General features: G+C 39.2%; 1 protein-coding gene across 2 annotated transcripts in view; it reads right to left on the bottom strand.

The window, feature by feature from the left end:
* LOC133849113 (homeobox protein 13) overlaps positions 1 to 21,486 on the bottom strand; it is an 85,283-nt gene that overhangs the window by 32,040 nt on the left and 31,757 nt on the right. The window contains exon 3 of one of the 2 annotated variants that reach the window (XM_062284996.1): positions 913 to 2,337. In XM_062284996.1, coding sequence (XP_062140980.1) covers positions 913 to 2,175 — 1,263 coding nt within the window. In that variant the 5' untranslated portion in view covers positions 2,176 to 2,337. Of the gene's footprint in view, positions 1 to 912; positions 2,341 to 21,486 lie in introns of both variants that reach the window. The other variant, XM_062284995.1, reaches the window with a different exon arrangement.

Raw genomic sequence — 21,486 nt, 5'->3', positions numbered from 1 at the left:
TAAATAAAAATATATGTATATATATATATATACCACAAAATACTGAAAATATGCCGAATTCGATATTTTGTATATTGATATAGTACATTAAAAATATACCATATACCAGATTGTCCGCCAAAGCAGCTAAGATCCGTAAAGAGTAGGAATTTTTTTCTTATATAACTTCTACAGTTTTTGTTCCCAAATTTTTAGGAATCATAATCATCATTGTAGGCAACCATTATTGCAATTTTTATGAAGCAATTTATACATCTGTTATAATATAAAATATACCTAAATTCCAACTAAAATCGTGTCTTTCTGTGTACTTACGAGTATTTACATAAAATATAAAACATATTTCCGTAATTATTTTAGCAGAAATATGATTTAATTGAAGCGCTCACATTGCAATTAAAATATTCTACAACTAAAGCAAATAAGATTCTTCGTTTTTAAATTAAAAAGCACAAAAAAAGTAAATGGAAAAAATCATCACAAACTACATAAAATGCGCGAAATATTTGTTGAACTGTATTTGAATTGCTGTAATTAACAATGCTATATAAACAGAGAGAGAGAGAGAGTGGAGTGAGAGAGAGGTGCCATAGATGGCCGGATGGTAAGATTTAAAGTGCGATGTTAATTAGATAGCATTTGGTGAAGCTAAACTTTGTGTCCTGCTCTTGTTGTTGGCTCATTAAAAATAAAACTCTCAAAATGAAATAATTGCATAAAACGCACTAATTAATTTTATCTGCCATGACGGACGAGGGAAAGCAACTTTTACTAGGCGAAGGCGAGAAAAGCTGAAGAGCTTGGCTTGGCAGCAAATGCTAATTACCCTACAAAGTCTGGCCAAATTTAAGGGGGGGATGCAAGGAGGCAAGGAAATGCAAAAATAAAGATCTAATGATGGCGGCTACTTACCAGTGCATTGTGTTCCTTGAGCGTGGGCGTGGCATTTATCACAGGCCGATTGAGATTGTTGTTGTTGGTTTTGCAATTACTGTTGTTCGAGTTGGTAATTATGTTGTTGCTGTTGCTGTTGCTGTGTTGACTGCTGATGCTGCAACGACGATGGCCATAATCCGTTTGCTGTTGCTCATGTGAGATGCCAAAGATGAAGGGTCCACCTTCAGTTGCAGCTGCTGCTGCTTGACTTGCCACAAAGTCCACATTGCGACGCGTGCAGAAATCATCCTCGAAACGTGACGACTGCGTCAACAAGCAGTGTTGCTGTTGCTGCTGTTGTGTAGTGGTTGCTGCTGGTCGCTGTGACTGCTCTAGATAATATGGTGTAGTTGTTGCCGTATCCTGATACCCACTGACGTTGCCATAACGTGGCGCCGAATTGGAGCTACAATTCGATTTTGTGGTGGCTGTCGAGTTGTTGCTGCTGCTGCTGCTGCTACTCGAAATGGCCTTAAAGGATTGCTCGCGTTCACGTTCGCGTTGCTGCCTGTCGGTGTCGAAACAAAAGTCACTCGACTGCACGGTGGGCGACGGCGGACTACCGTATGGATAACCAATGTGCGGGCTGCTCTGCAAATGCTGATTGTATTGCTGTGAGAGCACATCAAAGTCATTGAAGCCATGCAATCCCTTGACGCTATCGCGCTTCTGCTGTTGCACATAGGGCGAGATGCAAGCACTGTTGTTGCTCAGCTGTCGCTGTGGTGGCAATGGCGGCGCTGGCAATGGTATCCCAGCCATGGGAACTGTTGTTGTTGTTGGTGTGGCTGCTGCTGCTGCTGCTGTCTTCTTTTTGCCCACTGCGGTCATCAAGGTGAGCTGTGGACGACGCTCGCCAAGCAGCGGACGCTGCGAATTGTTGTACGGATGATTGCGTTGCATGCACATGTTGTTGTCATCGTAGTCATCCTCCAAATCCACGTTGCACTCATACGCATGACCGTAGATGGTCATTGCCGCCGGCTGATGATGATGATGATGATTGTGATGCTGGTGATGATGATGATGATGATGGGGATCGTAGTACTTGATGAGCTTCATATTGGCATTCGGTGGCGGCAATGGCGGCGGCTGTTGTTGCCCATTAGCTGTTGCTGCAACACTGCCACTTGCATTAGTTGCCGCACTGTTGCTGTTGTTAGATTTATTGTTGCTGCCTCCGCCGTTGCTGTTGCTGCTGCTGCTGCTGCCAAAGAGTTTCGCCAATTTGACAGTCATATTTCAGTCAGTTGGATGGGAATGGGGATGGGGATGGACTGGCAAAAGTTTTTCAATTAAAATGTTGCCCACTGCCAAGCCAGAAGACAATGACAGTTGCTCGAAGTTGTCGTTGCAGTTCCGACTCGGTTTCAGTTTCAGTTTCAGTTTCAATGCTGCGTCCTGCTGCAAAAGAGGAAGAGAGAATAAATGATATTAAAGCTTTGCCATATCGAACAGTTAATGCTCTTACTTAAAACATAACTACAATTTGGTGGGAGAGAAACAAAAAACCAGAAACTCATTACTTAAAGCAAATTTGCATTTGGCACTGGCAAGTCAAATAAAAAGACGCAAACTTGACTCTGGACTGGTGTAATGAGAGGGGGTAATCAGAAACCAAGCGGCATCTACAGTTGCCACTCTTGACTCTCGTCTCCCTCTCGGTGTGCTGTGGAATCTTTTAAGCGACGGCGACCGCAACGGAAACCGTAATAGGATATGCATCAGCAAGAACAGCAACTAGTTAGTTAAGTTAGTTACGACTACGACTACGACGATGGAGACGATGGAGGAAAAGCAACAATGACAGCGCGGAAGCATCGCGCTTTGCTTTGCGCATTGCACATATTAAACGGGTCGCTGCGATTCATAACATAAAGCGAAAACGGTCAATACACAATCAGCCAGCGCGCTTTCCATCTTTTCAATTATGGCCGACCCCTTTTTATTTTGCATTGTTGAATGGGCTTAAACCGCAGTCATCAATTTGCTGCCGCCTTCGCCGTAGCCGTTGCTTGGCATTGACGTCACATCAATTTATATATAATAAGTGTATAATACACATTTGCTTATCAATTTATATTTAGCATATTTTGCAAATTCTCTCCCCGTTGTTAGCATATCAATTACATTTTTCAACACAACTATCTTATTTGCTTGCTTAACTGTTATGACAAATAATCCCCACAGAAAATTAATCAATCACAATCGTGCACGGTAGCAAAAAGCAAAACTTAAGCGCGCATGAATAATAATATTTAAAATAAAAGTCAACTCATACTTTCGGGTCTAAAAATAATATTTAAAAACAGTACTACAAAACTTTAAAGATTAATGATTAATAACGATCATATTTGTGCATATCACAAAAGACAAAACAAATCGATAGTAAAGGAATATAATCTGAATATAAAATAAGTAGAAAATTTATATAACTGGGCTACTGCACGCAGCTTTAAGTTCGCAGAAAGCTCCTGACTCGATTTAAGGGAGCTTTACTTTAATCTATCACAATTGACACATATAACATGACATTATGAAATCAAGGCATAAAATATATATAAAATAACATGATATAATACATATATCAAAATATTGGAATATTAATAACATGAGCCATAAAATATATGATCAATAAAATAGATCAATTTACAAATTACAAATAAATTTACAAATAAAATGGAAAAAATTGACAACAATGTATATATTCTATTCTATTCTATTAACTATCTGAAACAAAACTAAAAACTGTATAAGAATGATAATTTCTTAAAATAGTGTAAACTCACAAGAGTGTCGCCATTTCCACTGCTAAGCGCAGCTTTAAGTTAAATGAAAGCTCATGTTGTGACGATTTTCTAGGAGCTTTCACTGCAACAAACGACTTATCTGCTCATCTCAATTTTGAAGCCAGACCCTTAACTTGTCAAAGTGCAGCCCAGTTGAGTTCTCTTCTTCCGAGGTGCTCATTCCAAATCAAGCGCTTGTTTTGCTGTCACTTTGACACACACACACACACACACACACACACACACACACTAGCACACACACTCAGCAGCAAACTGCAGCAGCTTTGTGACTCTGTCTGTTTGCTGTCCAAGTACTGGAATGAGAGACCCCCACACTTCACATTCATCTGGCATTTGGCCCCTTGCTTACGCTATGCTCCAGTAACTCTTTTGCCCGCTCTGACTCTCTGTCTGTCTGTCTGTCTGTTTGTGTGCTAGTGTGTGTGTGTGTGTGTGTGTGTGACTGGTCAGTTGTTGATTTCATATCATTTTTAATATTGCAACAAGCGCCGGCATGGGCCACCGCCCTCGACACCAACAAACGCAGCCTGCGGCCTCCAGCCTCTTCGTTAACCGACCTCACGACCATGTCATACGTGGTGCTTGTCAAACAAATGCGCCAACAACAACAAAAAGGCAAAAACCAAGGCAACAAGCGCAAAAGAAAAGAATGTTTACAAAGCGTGCTCGATTAGAAGATACTGCTTAATATAGTAGACAAAAATGAAACGCTTGACAAATTGAGTTTCAGCTAAAGCATCAAAATATTTTTAAGCAATCCACAAAGCGTGCTCGAACACAAAATACTGTGTATTCAGTATAAAAAATATACTGAATCTACAAAAATTAAATACTATAGACAATTAAGCTTCAACTTAACATCAAACTATATTTAAGTAACGACCTCAAAATATTGTGTATTCAGTATAAAAAATATACGGCAAAATGCAGAAATTGAAAAATAATAAACGAAATTGTAAGTTTTTCAGCATTTCACCCTAAAAGAAAAAGACAATAAATTAACGCTGAGCAAAAATGACATCCTAATTCTAAGCTACCCTTTCTTTTACTTGCAATCAAGGGCTATAGGGTATTTTAAAATTGCAACAGCGGGCAAAAAAGCATTCCCTGATTGGGGAAAGGGTTAAAATTGTGCTTGACCAACAGAGAGATACAAATACATAAAGAAAGCAAGATGAAGGGAATGCGAGAACGACTGACAGAGAAATTGGTCGAGAAAAAGTGGGAGAATGAGAGAGAAAGAGAGACCGACACGAGAATGTTCAGAATGTGCAACAGTTTGTAATTTGCGTCAAGAATTGACGCAGCCGCCGCAACAGCAACAGCAACAAAAAGGAAGAGAGCGCAACAAAAAAGGAAAAGAATTAAGTTGAAAACAAGGCAGCAAAAAATTGCCACTGGCCATAAAAGAGGCGGGACAGGAAGATAAAGAGAGCGTGTGTGGAAGGACGACATGGAGAACAGGGAGCTTATAAAAAGCTAACGGGTCCTGGAGCAATAAAGTTCACTTTGGTCCAACATGTTCACAACGTTCAGGGCTCTAGTGAGAGATAGATGTAGTATGGCCATAGACATATAGACATATAGTTATACACTGCCAACAACGGCGGCTTGATTATGTGACACTGAATGTTAATGAGACAAAGGATGTCAAAGATATGGCGGGACAACTTGCCGAAGAGTAGAACAAGAAGCAACAACAGAGAACAGAGAACAGAGAAGATGAGAAAAACAAAACCAGTCGACAAGGCAATTTGTATATATCGTCACTGCACTTTATCTTGGGCGTAATTGCATTAGCTGTGGCGGCACTGTGGGCGGTCCCCAACACTTGGCTTGTTTGTTGGCCGGACAAGGATGAAAATCGCATTTACAGCACTGCTGCGATAATTGCTTGAATAGCCAATTGGATGCGGCGTTCAGCAGCGTCGCTCGTCTTTGCTCTGAGTGATCCACTGAGCGGGGGCGAATGTCGCTTGCGTTGACTGTGGGCTGTGGCCAACTCAACTCAGCGAGAGCATAGATAAGCCGACAAGCTAATTGAGCTGGGAAACACAGTTCACATTTCAACAGGCGGCAGATCAATTGCTCGCTTTGCCTCGCTTTCGCTTTCGCTTAGCGGCAACATTTTAGCAATATTTACTTAGCTTGGAAAGTAATTGCTTTACTAAAAATTCAACTAAAGAAAATACTTCAATCCTTTTATCAGTATCAGTTGTGGCCGTACAGCCAAGTATTAACTAGTATAATATACCAAAAGTAAAGAATGAGCAAAGAATAACAAAAACTACTTTCAACGTTTTGGTTTTTAAATTCCAAGTGTGGCAGTTAAGTGAGATATATGCTCATCGACAGTATATTAATAAAAAATAAACAAATAAAGCAAAAAAAAAACAGGAGTGATAAAATTTCATGCATCACTTTACATACTTTGGCTAAACAGTTAATTTTTCCATTGTGACCGTTAAGTGAGATAAATGTTCGTAGACAGTACTTATATTAGGAAATAATCAAAACAGCAATGTTTGACATCCTTTGAAACAGCTCATCTTTCCATTGCCAGTTGTGGCTCTTAAGTGAAATATTTATAGATACTACTCGTATATTAGGTAATAATATACTAAATAATGAAGAAGCAAAAGAAAAAGGAAAAGTGCATGTGAACTATTTATTATGGCATTCGCTATTTTATTTACAAGTTTGTTAGCTTATCATATACTCGACCATTTTATGTTGCACTCACATTGACACAAGGAAGTTGCAGGTCGTATATTGGAATCGCCTCGTGCCACTTTGTTGTTGTTTTGTGGTCATTTGTAAGTCTCACTTTAGTTCAGAGACACACTTTCTCGGTGCAGTTTGGCATATGTCGTTTACAGTGCTCCCCCCTTCATTTTTTTTTTTGGTGTTTGTGGTATTTTCTTTTGAAACGCAGCTGCCGAAAGTTTCGTTGCCTTGTTGCAAATTCTTTGACAGTCGTCTGTTTTTTGTAATGTGAAGGCCTGCAGCATTTTTTATGTGGCAGACGTGACAGGAAGTCCCCAACAACAACAGCAACAGCAGCAGCACAAAACACACAACAATAACTAAAACTCGAAAAGCCAAATGCGTTGAAGTAACTACTACAGCTACACACAGAGACCCAAGTCCGGTTGACAAAAAACAGCAAAAGCAAAAAAAATAAAACTCCCATATATAACATGAAGCAGCAAAGCTGACTACAGCCCAGAAAAATTACTGGATTGGGAGACGCCCAAATGTAAAAATGTTTATATAGTATCTCAGGACTGTTTTGATTAATTTCAAATATTTATAAAAGTATTCGAAAGATTAGCTCAGAGAAGCTGGGTCCAGTGATTTGAGATATTCAAAAAAAAATTGGTGCTCATTGCTTTAAATCGTTTGCCCATGTTTGCCCAGGAAAAATTTTTTTTTGCCCACCCTTAGTTTCGAAATTATGAAAAAATTTTTTTTTTCGAAAATTCAAAAATTTTTTTTTTCAACATTTTTTTGCGGAAATCGCTTTAAAATCGTTTGCCCATGTTTGCCCATCTTTTAGTTTTTCGAAAAAATTTTTCGTTTTCGAAATTTTGAATTTTGAAAAATTTTGACATTTTTTCGGCATGAATGACTCAAACTCGATAGCCCACACCTCGAAATTATGAAAACTAAAGCTCTACAACGGTAGCCTCAAGTGTTTTCAAGTCTGCCCATATCTCAGAATTTCAAAATTTTGAAAAATTTTAAGGTTTTCAACTTTTTTGATTGCCCATACAAATTCATCGTTTGCCCAATTTTCAAAATCTCAAAATTTTGCCAAATTTCAAAATTTTTCAAATTTTTTTGACTTTTTCAGACTGCCCATTCGCTATTTTCGTTTGCCCACCCTTTAGAATTTCAAAATTTTGCCGAATTCCAAAAATTTTCATACTTTTTTGATTTCAGCCTATGGCCCATACAAATTCATCGTTTGCCCAATTTTCAAAGTCTCAAATTTTTGCCAAATTTCAAAATTCAAATATTTTAAAAATATCACATAAGTTGTGTTCGCCTGCGATTCGCCCGCGATCCGCCTGCGATTCGCTTGCGATCCGCCTGCGATTCGCTTGCGATCCGCCTGCGATTCTCCCACGATTTATTCGCATTATTATTTAAATAATTTTTGAAAAAAAGTTCATATGCAAAAACCTTAGTTATTTAATAATACTTCAATTATTATATTCAAATATTTTAAAAATATAACATAAGTTGTGTTTTCAAACATTTTCTCGCCCCGAGATTTATTCGCGAGCGATTATTCGCTCGCGATTTATTCGTTTTTTATACCCGCTACCCATAGGGTAGAAGGGTATTATAACTTTGTGCCGGCAGGAAATGTATGTAACAGGTAGAAGGAGGCATCTCCGACACTATAAAGTATATATATTCTTGATCAGCGTCAACAGCCGAGACGATATAGCCATGTCCGTCTGTCCGTCTGTCCGTATGAACACCTAGATCTCAGAGACTATAAGAGATAGAGCTATAATTTTTTTTCGACAGCATTTGTTATGTTTGCACGCAGATCAAGTTTGTTTTAAATTTTTGCCACGCCCACTTCCGCCCCTGCAAATCAAAAAAATCGAATAATAATTTAAAGCTAGAGTTACGAATTTTAGTATATACAGTAATAACTATAGTAGTTATGATCCCTGAAAATTTGGTTGCGATCAGACAAAAATTGTGGAAGTTATTAAAGAAATACTTTTGTATGGGCAAAAACGCCTACTTACTAGGGGTCTGAGTTGCTTTGGCCGACAATCTGGTATATTGTGCCGTCTATGGTATATTTTGAATGCGGTACTATATCGATATACCACATATACAATTTGGTATATTTTTAGTATTTTTTGCAGTATATTCGGTATATTTTGAGAATAATACCGCAAAATATATTGCTTTTATTCAAAATGGGTAGAGGGTATCTCACAGTCGAGTACATTCGACTGTAGCTTTCTTACTTGTTTATTTATTATTTAAAAAATGTTTGAAATATTCAAAATATAACATAACAAAGTTCATATGCAAAAACCTCCTGCGATTCGCTTGCGCCCGCGATCCCCCTGCGATTCGCCTGCGATTCTCCCACGTTTATCCGCATTATTATTTAAATAATTTTTGAAAAAAAGTTCATATGCAAAAACCTTAGTTATTTAATAATACTTCAATTATTGTATTGATTGCGATTCGCCTGTCGGATCACAGGCGGATCGCAAGCGGATCGCAGACGGATCGCAAGCGGATCGCAGACGGATCGCAAGCGGATCGCAGGCGAATCACAGGCCGATCGCAGGCGAATCGCAAGCGGATCGCAGGCGGATCACAGGCGGATCGCAGGCGAATCGCAAGCGGATCGCAGTCGGATCACAGGCGGATCGCAGGCGAATCGCAGGCGGATCGCAGGCGGATCGCAGGCGGATCGCAGGCGGATCGCAAGCGGATCGCAGGCGAATCGCAGTCGGATCACAGTCGAATCGCAAGCGGATCGCAGTCGGATCACAGGCGGATCGCAAGCGGATCGCAATCGAATCGCAGTCGGATTACAGGCGGATCGCAAGCGGATCGCAGGCGAATCGCAGGCGGATCGCAAGCGAATCGCAGGCGGATCGCTAGCGAATCGCAAGCAAATCGCAGGCGGATCGCAGGCGGATCGCAGGCGGATCGCAAGCGGATCGCAGGCGAATCGCAGTCGGATCACAGTCGGATCACAGGCGAATCGCAAGCGGATCGCTAGCGAATCGCAAGCAAATCGCAGGCGGATCGCAGGCGGATCGCAAGCGGATCGCAGGCGAATCGCAGTCGGATCACAGTCGGATCACAGGCGAATCGCAAGCGGATCGCAGTCGGATCACAGGCGAATCGCAGGCGGATCGCAAGCGAATCGCAGGCGGATCGCAAGCGGATCGCAGGCAAATCGCAAGCGAATCGCAGGCGGATCGCAAGCGGATCGCAGGCGAATCGCAGGCGGATCGCAGGCGGATTGCAGGCGAATCGCAAGCGGATCGCAGGCGGATCGCAGGCGGATCTCAGGCGAATCGCAAGCGGATCGCAAGCGAATCGCAAGCGAATCGCAGGCGAATCGCAGGCGGATCGCAGGCGGATCGCAGGCGGATCGCAGGCGAACACAACTTATGTGATATTTTTAAAATATTTGAATATAATAATTGAAGTATTATTAAATAACTAAGGTTTTTGCATATGATCTTTGTTATGTTATATTTTTAAAATATTTGAATATTATAATTGAAGTATTATTAAATAACTAATAATCGCGAGCGAATCGCGCGAATAAATCGCAGGCGAATCGCGCGAATAAATCGCAGGCGAATCGCGAGCGAATCCAAGTGCGTATATGATATTCTTTTGACCAAGTAAAATGTCCCTTATTTTAAGTTGCTTGAAGAAAATGTTTGAAAACACAACTTATGTTATGTTTTTAACATATTTTGAATATTTCAAAAAAATTTTAAATAATAAATAAAAAAACGAATAAATCGCGAGCGAATAATCGCGCGCGAATAAATCGCGGGGCTAGAAAATGTTTGAAAACACAACTTATGTTATATTTTAAAAATATTTGAATATAATAATTGAAGTATTATTAAATAACTAAGGTTTTTGCATATGAACTTTTTCAAAAATTTTTTAAATAATAATGCGAATAAATCGTGGGAGAATCGCAGGCGGATCGCAAGCGAATCGCAGGCGGATCGCAGGCGAATCGCAAGCGAATCGCAGGCGGATCGCAAGCGGATCGCAGGCGAATCGCAGGCGGATCGCAGGCGGATCGCAGTCGGATCACAGGCGGATCGCAGGCGAATCGCAAGCGGATCGCAGGCGGATCACAGGCGGATCGCAGGGCGAGAAAATGTCTGAAAACACAACTTATGTTATATTTTTTAAATATTTGAATATAATAATTGAAGTATTATTAAATAACTAAGGTTTGAACTTTTTTTCAAAAATCGCAACCGAATCGCATGCGAATCGCAGGCGAATCGCATGCGAATCGCAACCGAACCGCATGCGAATCGCAACCGAACCGCATGCGAATCGCAACCGAATCGCAACCGAATTACATGCGAATCGCAACCGAATCGCATGCGAATCGCAACCGAATCGCAGGCGAATCGCATGCGAATCGCAACCGAACCGCAGGCGAATCGCATGCGAATCGCAGGCGAATCGCAACCGAATCGCAACCGAATCGCATCCGAATCGCAACCGAATCGCAACCGAATCGCAACCGAATCGCATGCGAATCGCAGGGCGAGAAAATGTCTGAAAACACAACTTATGTTATATTTTTTAAATATTTGAATATAATAATTGAAGTATTATTAAATAACTAAGGTTTGAACTTTTTTTCAAAAATCGCAACCGAATCGCAAGCGAATCGCATGCGAATCGCAACCGAATCACATGCGAATCGCAACCGAATCACATGCGAATCGCAACCGAATCGCATGCGAATCGCAACCGAATCGCATGCGAATCGCAACCGAATCACATGCGAATCGCAACCGAATCACATGCGAATCGCAACCGAATCGCATGCGAATCGCAACCGAATCGCATGCGAATCGCAACCGAATCGCAGGCGAATCGCATGCGAATCGCAACCGAACCGCAGGCGAACCGCAGGCGAATCGCAACCGAATCGCATGCGAATCGCAACCGAATCGCAACCGAATCGCAACCGAATCGCATGCGAATCGCAACCGAATCGCAACCGAATCGCATGCGAATCGCAACCGAATCGCAACCGAATCGCAGGCGAATCGCAACCGAACCGCATGCGAATCGCATGCGAATCGCAACCGAATCGCAACCGAATCGCATGCGAATTATTAAATAACTAAGGTTTGAACTTTTTTTCAAAAATCGCAACCGAATCGCAACCGAATCGCAGGCGAATCGCAACCGAATCGCAGGCGAATCGCAAGCGAATCGCAGGCGAATCGCTACCGAATCGCAGAAGAATCGCAACCGAATCGCAGGCGAATCGCAACCGAATCGCAACCGAATCGCAGGCGAATCGCAACCGAACCGCATGCGAATCGCAACCGAATCGCATGCGAATCGCATGCGAATCGCAGGGCGAGAAAATGTCTGAAAACACAACTTATGTTATATTTTTTAAATATTTGAATATAATAATTGAAGTATTATTAAATAACTAAGGTTTGAACTTTTTTTCAAAAATCGCAACCGAATCGGAACCGAATCGCAGGCGAATCGCAACCGAATCGCAACCGAGGCGAATCGCAGGCGAATCGCAACCGAATCGCAACCGAATCGCATGCGAATCGCAACCGAATCGCAACCGAATCGCAAGCGAATCGCATGCGAATCGCAGGCGAATCGCAGGCGAATCGCAGAAGAATCGCAACCGAATCGCAGGCGAATCGCAACCGAATCGCAGGCGAATCGCAACCGAATCGCAACCGAATCGCAACCGAATCGCAGCGAATCGCAACCGAATCGCAACCGAGGCGAATCGCAAGCGAATCGCAGGCGAATCGCAGGGCGAGAAAATGTCTGAAAACACAACTTATGTTATATTTTTTAAATATTTGAATATAATAATTGAAGTATTATTAAATAACTAAGGTTTGAACTTTTTTTCAAAAATCGCAACCGAATCGCAACCGAATCGCAGGCGAATCGCAGGCGAATCGCATGCGAATCGCAACCGAATCGCAGGCGAATCGGAACCGAATCGCAGGCGAATCGCAACCGAATCGCAGGCGAATCGCAACCGAATCGCAGGCGAATCGCATGCGAATCGCAACCGAATCGCAACCGAATCGCAGGCGAATCGCAACCGAATCGCAGGCGAATCGCAACCGAATCGCATGCGAATCGCAACCGAATCGCAACCGAATCGCATGCGAATCGCAACCGAATCGCAACCGAATCGCATGCGAATCGCAACCGAACCGCATGCGAATCGCAACCGAATCGCAGGCGAATCGCAGCCGAATCGCATGCGAATCGCATGCGAATCGCAACCGAATCACATGCGAATCGCAACCGAATCGCAACCGAATCGCAAGCGAATCGCATGCGAATCGCAACCGAATCGCAACCGAATCGCAAGCGAATCGCATGCGAATCGCAACCGAATCACATGCGAATCGCAACCGAATCGCATGCAAATCGCAACCGAATCGCAGCCGAACCGCAGGCGAATCGCATGCGAATCGCAGGGCGAGAAAATGTCTGAAAACACAACTTATGTTATATTTTTTAAATATTTGAATATAATAATTGAAGTATTATTAAATAACTAAGGTTTGAACTTTTTTTCAAAAATCGCAACCGAATCGCAAGCGAATCGCATGCGAATCGCAACCGAATCGCAGGCGAATCGCAACCGAATCGCAGGCGAATCGCAACCGAATCGCAGGCGAATCGCAACCGAATCGCAGAAGAATCGCAACCGAATCGCAGGCGAATCGCAACCGAATCGCAACCGAATCGCAGGCGAATCGCATGCGAATCGCAACCGAACCGCATGCGAATCGCAACCGAATCGCAACCGTATCGCATGCGAATCGCAACCGAATCGCAACCGTATCGCATGTGAATCGCAGTCGGATCACAGGCGGATCGCAGGCGAATTGCAAGCGGATCGCAGTCGGATCACAGGCGGATCGCAAGCAAATCGCAGGCGGATCGCAGGCGAATCGCAAGCGGATCGCAAGCGAATCGCAGGCGGATCGCAAGCGAATCGCAGGCGGATCGCAAGCGAATCGCAGCCGGATCGCAAGCGAATCGCAGGCGAATCGCAGGCGGATCGCAAGCGAATCGCAAGCGAATCGCAGGCGAATCGCAAGCGGATCGCAAGCGGATCGCAAGCGAATCGCAGGCGGATCGCAAGCGAATCGCAAGCGAATCGCAGGCGAATCGCAGGCGGATCGCAGGCGGATCGCAAGCGAATCGCAGGCGGATCGCGGGCGAATCGCAGACGAATCGCGATTCGCCTGCGAAAATGTTTGAAAACACAACTTATGTTATATTTTTAAAATATTTGAATATAATAATTGAAGTATTTATTAAATAACTAAGGTTTTTGCATATGAACTTTGTTATGTTATATTTTTAAAATATTTGAATATTATAATTGAAGTATTATTAAATAACTAATAATCGCGAGCGAATCGCGCGAATAAATCGCAGGCGAATCGCGAGCGAATCCAAGTGCGTATATGATATTCTTTTGACCAAGAAAAATGTCCCTTATTTTAAGTTGCTTTGAAAACACAACTTTTGTTATGTTTTTAACATATTTTGAATATTTCAAACATTTTTTAAATAATAAATAAAATAACGAATAAATCGCGAGCGAATAATCGCGCGCGAATAAATCGCGGGGCGAGAAAATGTTTGAAAACACAACTTATGTTATATTTTTAAAATATTTGAATTTTGAAATTTGGCAAAAATTTGAGACTTTGAAAATTGGGCAAACGATGAATTTGTATGGGCCATAGGCTGAAATCAAAAAAGTATGAACATTTTTGGAATTCGGCAAAATTTTGAAATTTTAAAGGGTGGGCAAACGAAAATAGCGAATGGGCAGTCTGAAAAGTCAAAAAATTTGAAAAATTTTGAAATTTGGCAAAAATTTGAGACTTTGAAAATTGGGCAAACGATGAATTTGTATGGGCCATAGGCTGAAATCAAAAAAGTATGAAAATTTTTGGAATTCGGCAAAATTTTGAAATTCTAAAGGGTGGGCAAACGAATATAGCGAATGGGCAGTCTGAAAAAGTAAAAAAAATTTGAAAAATTTTGAAATTTGGCAAAAATTTGAGACTTTGGAAATTGGGCAAACGATGAATTTGTATGGGCCATAGGCTGAAATCAAAAAAGTATGAAAATTTTTGGAATTCGGAAAAATTTTGAAATTCTAAAGGGTGGGCAAACGAAAATAGCGAATGGGCAGTCTGAAAAAGTCAAAAAAATTTGAAAAAATTTGAAATTTGGCAAAAATTTGAGACTTTGAAAATTGGGCAAACGATGAATTTGTATGGGCCATAGGCTGAAATCAAAAAAGTATGAAAATTTTTGGAATTCGGCAAAATTTTGAAATTCTAAAGGGTGGGCAAACGAAAATAGCGAATGGGCAGTCTGAAAAGTCAAAAAATTTGAAAAATTTTGAAATTTGGCAAAAATTTGAGACTTTGAAAATTGGGCAAACGATGAATTTGTATGGGCCATAGGCTGAAATCAAAAAAGTATGAAAATTTTTGGAATTCGGCAAAATTTTGAAATTCTAAAGGGTGGGCAAACGAAAATAGCGAATGGGCAGTCTGAAAAAGTCAAAAAAATTTGAAAAATTTTGAAATTTGCAAAAATTGGAGACTTTAAATATTGGGCAAACGATGAATTTGTATGGGCCATAGGCTGAAATCAAAAAAGTATGAAAATTTTTGGAATTCGACAAAATTTTGAAATTCTAAAGGGTGGGCAAACGAAAATAGCGAATGGGCAGTCTGAAAAAGTTAAAAAAAATTTGAAAAATTTTGAAATTTGGCAAAAATTTGAGACTTTAAAAATTGGGCAAACGATGAATTTGTATGGGCCATAGGCTGAAATCAAAAAGTATGAAAATTTTGGAATTCGGCAAAATTTTGAAATTCTAAAGGGTGGGCAAACGAAAATAGCGAATGGGCAGTCTGAAAAAGTCAAAAAAATTTGAAAAATTTTGAAATTTGGCAAAATTTTGAGACTTTGAAAATTGGGCAAACGAGGAATTTGTATGGGCAATCAAAAAAGTTGAAAACCTTAAAATTTTTCAAAATTTTGAAATTCTGAGATATGGGCAGACTTGAAAACACTTAAGGCGACCGTTGTAGAGCTTTAGTTTTCATAATTTCGAGGTGTGGGCTATCGAGTTTGAGTCATTCATGCCGAAAAAAATGTCAAAATTTTTCAAAATTCAAAATTTCGAAAACGAAAAATTTTTTTCGAAAAACTAAAAGATGGGCAAACATGGGCAAACGATTTTAAAGCGATTTCCTCAAAAAAATTTTGAAAAAAAAATTTTTGAATTTTCGAAAAAAAAAAATTTTTCATAATTTCGAAACTAAGGGTGGGCAAAAAAAATTTTTTCCTGGGCAAACATGGGCAAACGATTTAAAGCAATGGGCACCAATTTTTTTTTTGAATATCTCAAATCACAGGACCCAGCTTCTCTGAGCTCGAAAGATTCTGTGAAGATAATTTTACATAGCGTACAATTTGTAAAAACTTAAAATTAAAACAAGTAAAAAAAGCAACAGTTGAGTGTGCTCGACTGTAAAATACTCGCTATCTATTGTGAATAAAAGTAAAACAGTGTAATATTCATTTTCAAATACATATATCAAATTAATATACCGAAAAAATACCAGGTGATCGAAAATACTGAGTCATTCGAAATATACCATAATGTGTAAAAGATACCATAAAACACAAAATATACCATAGTGTGCAAAATATACCAGACTGTCAGTCAAAAATAAATTTTAAAGTATTCCAAATTAATATACCGTAATAATACTAATAATACACCAAATGCTACTTTTGGTATATATATATAATATAGTATAGAGTGCAAAATATACCATATTGTTAGTCAAAGTAACAAAGAACTATTGTAAGTAGTCGTTCTATAAAGTTATAGTACACTTCTACCTTATGTGTATCGAATATAATAAATCTTACAATGTCCTTCAACAATAGTTTATACCACAAATAAAAATTCAACTACTATTATCCTTTATTAAAGATTTTCAACTCAAATAAAAACTGCCACATATCGCATTATTCCGCTGACATATGTAGTTGAAATTACAAATTAAGCTGTTGTTATTTTTGCTCTCACAAAATACTCTTTGGCATTCCGTAATTTGCAAATTTAATCATAATTATAATGAGACTACCTGCAAATTGCAATGAAAAAGTGCTGGCAATAAATGCATGATTAGTTGTTGTGTGTAGCCTTGTGTAATAATAATAATTATGTTGCATTTTGCAAAGGCAGCATAAAGCAGGCAATATGCATAATTTAAGCATAATACAGCGACTACATACATACATTGTATGTGTTATGTTATGTTATGTATGTATATCGGCAGGTGTAACATTTCATTTATCAAAAATCGCAGCCAAACGAGAAAAAGTATTCAACACAGAAAACAGAACACAGAGAACACACAAAAAACACAAATAATAGTGGTAGTTGTAGTTAAGAGCTGCTGCTGCTGCTGATGATGAAGCCTTTGTGGTGCTTTGCTTGAGCAGAAAACCGGTTTCCCAATTCAAGCCGATCCTTGCCAGACAACAATAAGATGCACATCTTGCAGATACTCTCGCAGGTAGGCAGAGTTAAAGCAAAGCAAAGCAAAGCAAAAGCGCGTTCAAACTAAACAAAGCCCAGCATACAACGAAAAGTATCTAGAATACATACAAATACTTTGTGTATGGGGCTCATTAGTTAAACTTTGGCGCTGTACAGCGACGAGTATCTGGTAGATACAAATAAATATGTATCTTTTTTTTTTGGGGCGCTGCTTTAATTTGTATTTAATTGTTGGCCGCCTTGGATGATGTTCCTGCACAACACGTTCACAGAGCAAAAGTATCTGACAGATACAAAACAATAAAGTCACAGCCAGCTGTCGTATCCGTATCGCTCGCCGTGGTTCTTTTCACACACACACACAACAGCTAACACACTCCTCTATTGTGCGCCAGCAAATTGATTAGATACAAAAAAAAAAAAAAAAACGAGAAACGAAGATTTTTCAAACACCGGCCAGCTGTTGCCGTCGAAAGACGAAAAACCAAAGCAGTCAGACAAAACAAAAGAAAAGCAAAACCAAAACCAAATGAAACGAGAAGACAACAACAACAACAACAACAACTACCACACTACACACGTATCTCGAGCGTGTGAAACTCCCAGCAGAGAGTTGTGTCAGTGTCTCGAGAAGAGTCTTGTGCAGGTGGCTTTGGCATTTGTAGCCCAAAATCAGCGCTTTGAATGTCATAATGAAACACCACAAAAGATACTACTCCATACATACATTCATATATAGCAAAGTAGAGTATCTAACAACTTCTAAAGTTACTCTTCTCTCTAACACACAATGTCTGTCTATGGCTACACGTACTTTGGCTTACTTTAGTTTACGTATTTTTTACTCCCAAGTTTAGCTTCAGCTTCACACACAAAGTTCGCTCGCGGGCAAAATCTTCTAAAAAAAAAAAAAAAAAGGGGTGTTGAAATTTTATCGCTCACGCGCATCTACAAAATGATTTTCACGACGAAAACTACAACAAGAGGCTATTTCATTAACGTCACGTCATTATGAGCAAGTTCTCCTTGTGTTCTTGTTACTGTTGTTGTTGTTGCTGTTGTTGTTGTTGTCGTCACATTTGTCCATGTTTATTTAGTTTGCCCTTTAACTATTTGGGCAACGCGCACGGCGCACAGTTGTTTGGCCGCTTCATTGCTTGCGGCCTTTTCTTTGGAGATGCACCTTGATTAAATTCTTGGAATTGAAAGAAAAGAAAAAAAAAAAGGAGAGACGGCGACGACGACGACGACGAAAACAATCTTTGCAGGCCCAGACAAAAAGACAGTCAATAACACAACTACCAATAAACATTGTTGGCTGCCTGTTGGTTGCCATCGTTGTTGCTGCTGCTGCTCCTATTGCTGCTGCCTTGATCAGCCCGAGTTGCAAGACAAGACATCTCTTGCTATTGTAGAGGAGCTGCCGCAGAGAAGACTAGCCATTAATGATGCTGTAGAAATTGTTTGCAGCCTGCAGCATCATTCGCTGAGCAACGTGCCGCAACTGCTTTAACTGCTTAAATGTTGCAAAATGTGCAGAAGACGAACGAAAGAGAAAGATTGAGAGAAAGAGAGAGAGAGAGAGCGCACACTCTTTATTTTCAACAACAAACAAGTTGCATTATGCCAAGCAAAGTGTATGCTGGACTGCAAAATACTTTATCCGACTCTATTAGCTGCTTTATTGTGAATTTCTCCTGACTTGTGACTTGTCTTTTACATCATCCAACTGCAATTGGGATACAGGGTATATAGTAAACCCCAACTCGAAGCCTGCAACAGCAGTCGTTGCGAATTAGAAACTTCTTAGTTGTGCAAGTACGAGTACTTTTAATATTTTCAAAGAAAAAACAACGCATTCATTACCCTCCATTTTCTGCTGCAGCTCAGTTTTGTAATTTTATTTGAGTTGTACATTCCCCCTTGCAATGTTACATTTATTTTTAGTCTGTACTATGTTTAGCAAAACTTTTTTATACCCTGGTATATTTTTGGTATATTTTGACTATGGTACATATATTTCGAATGTAGTGATATATCCATATACCAAATAAATACTTCGGCATAATTTTTAGTATTTTGCAGTATATTATTTTGGTATACATGAAAGTAAATACCGCACGTATATTATTTTGGTATATTATAAAATAAATACTGCACTGATTTGCTTTTATTCAGAATGGGTACCGGGTATATCACAGTCGAGCACACTCGACTGTAGTTTTCTGACTTGTTTGATATGTAAAACACTTAATGATAATAAAGTATTCAATTATAAATTTCTAATTTTGAGAAACTACATTTTAATATCTCACTGAAAATAAAAAATATAGTAATACGATATGTTTCCCTTTAGAATAATGAAAAACTGATAATAAAACTGCTTAAAAAGAATGTTTTACAATTTTGAAGTTACCTTAAAAACTAAGAAAGTAGAGAACGTAGTACACGAATATTTAGCAAACAAAATATGTTAAAGAACTCATAATAAATATATTTTCAACTACTGAATTGATTACTTTAATATATTATAATTTATAAGCGAAAATAATGCAAAAAGACAAATACTTGATTTACATACATACATATATTCTTATTTGACCCAATGACATTTTCAATTGATATTTTTAGCTGTTTGCTTTCAATAAAGCTTTTGCATATTTGCAACTAGTCAAGTGTTCATTCAGCTCGGCAAGTAGTACACATCGTTGTTGCGGTTGCTGTTGCTGTTGTTGTTATTTTTATAGCAGATGCCACTACCGAGCGCTGACATTTTCAACTTGAATGCATGCTACACTCTACAACAACAACAATAATAACAACAAAAGTCGAAAACTCTAAAACAACATTAACAACAACAATGACGGAAGCCGCGAGTCTGCGCAGCTTCTTTTATTGCTGCTTGAGTTTGTTGTCTGTCTGAGTGGACTTAGGCTTAATGATTTTACATTTTTTTTCTTTTACGTTTTTTTTTGTTTGTTGGTTTGGTTTTTCTTTATACATTTTTTGTTGTTCATTTCATAAACAAGCGCGACTTGGTTCAGTGAGACGCCGTCTGTTTCTTTTGCTAGCGGCGGCGAATGCAGCTCACGAAAGCATTCAAAAGCAATTAAGCGCTTTCTTTCTCAGCACCCAACACACACACACACACACACACACGTACACACACATACACTTGCAACTTACAACTTACACACGTACATCGCGAGACGAATCACACACATGAGAGTTGAAAATGTAATAACATCAATCACACAAAAAAAAAACCAGTGAGAGAGAGAGAGAGAGAGAGAGATGAAAAGCGAGAGGGACAACCTGCAATACCCTAGGGCAATACACTGCAGAAACCACCAAAAGCCAAGCAATTAGTTCAAACATCTTTTCAACAAAGAAGCGCTTAAGAAAACAAAGCTACATATATTTCCTATTCATAACATTCTAAAATAATAATTCGCTTTTCGTTATAGGCTTTGCATGGTATTCTTTTTCTTCATTTTGTAGTTCGTAAAGTATTGTATGAAAATTTCGAAATTTAAAAAAATATTTAATAATTTGTATGTTATCGAGATTAGTTCGAATTCAATATATAATAAAGACATGTATCTAACTTTAAAGATTGTATGCAACTTTAAAGATTCTCTTCATTTGAAATATTTTTATAGGTATAGTATAATAATTTTTAGTTTAAAATATAATACATTTGTCTAAAGATATAGAAAAGAAAATTCGCAATATGTTTTGTATTGTAATGAAATGCAAAATGAGATTTTACAATTTCTTAATATATTTCAAAAATTCACAAATGTAAAAAAATATATGAAAACGAATATTCAACATTCAAAAGAGTTTTTTTCTATTTTATTAAGAGACATTTTGATTCTTTATTAATTTTATATCTACCTGCTACCATTGATGAAACAAAAAAATCAACAAAATTCAAATAAAGAACAGAAAACAAATTTGAAGAAATTTGATATTTAAAGTAAAAATATATGTAAATATGTAAAAACCAAATACTGTGAAAAATATGTATAAATGATCGAAATAAACACGAATAAATTTAAAACTTTAAAAATTTGTCGGCTCAATTCGTTAAGTTTTCAATACTTTAAACATTCAAATATAAAACTTGATGTTAGGGTATTTAGAATGCCTTTTAGCTTTAATCCGTAGATCGCTAAGCAAGGGTATACAAATGCTTTTAGCAGCTGTTGTTGCTGTGCTGATGCTGCAGAGAGCCAAGCCCGCAACCTGACTACACGAAGGAGACGTTGCTTCAGCTGAGCTCAACTCAACTCAGCTCAGCGCTTCCCTTCCTTTCCCTTCGCTTCGCTTCTCCCTGCACAT

Source organism: Drosophila sulfurigaster, chromosome X (genome assembly GCF_023558435.1).
Source record: "Drosophila sulfurigaster albostrigata strain 15112-1811.04 chromosome X, ASM2355843v2, whole genome shotgun sequence".
In the NCBI taxonomy this organism is placed as follows: Eukaryota; Metazoa; Arthropoda; class Insecta; order Diptera; family Drosophilidae; genus Drosophila; species Drosophila sulfurigaster.
The sequence above is the reverse complement of the archived record's forward strand: the minus strand, read 5'-3'. Positions and strand labels throughout refer to the sequence as shown.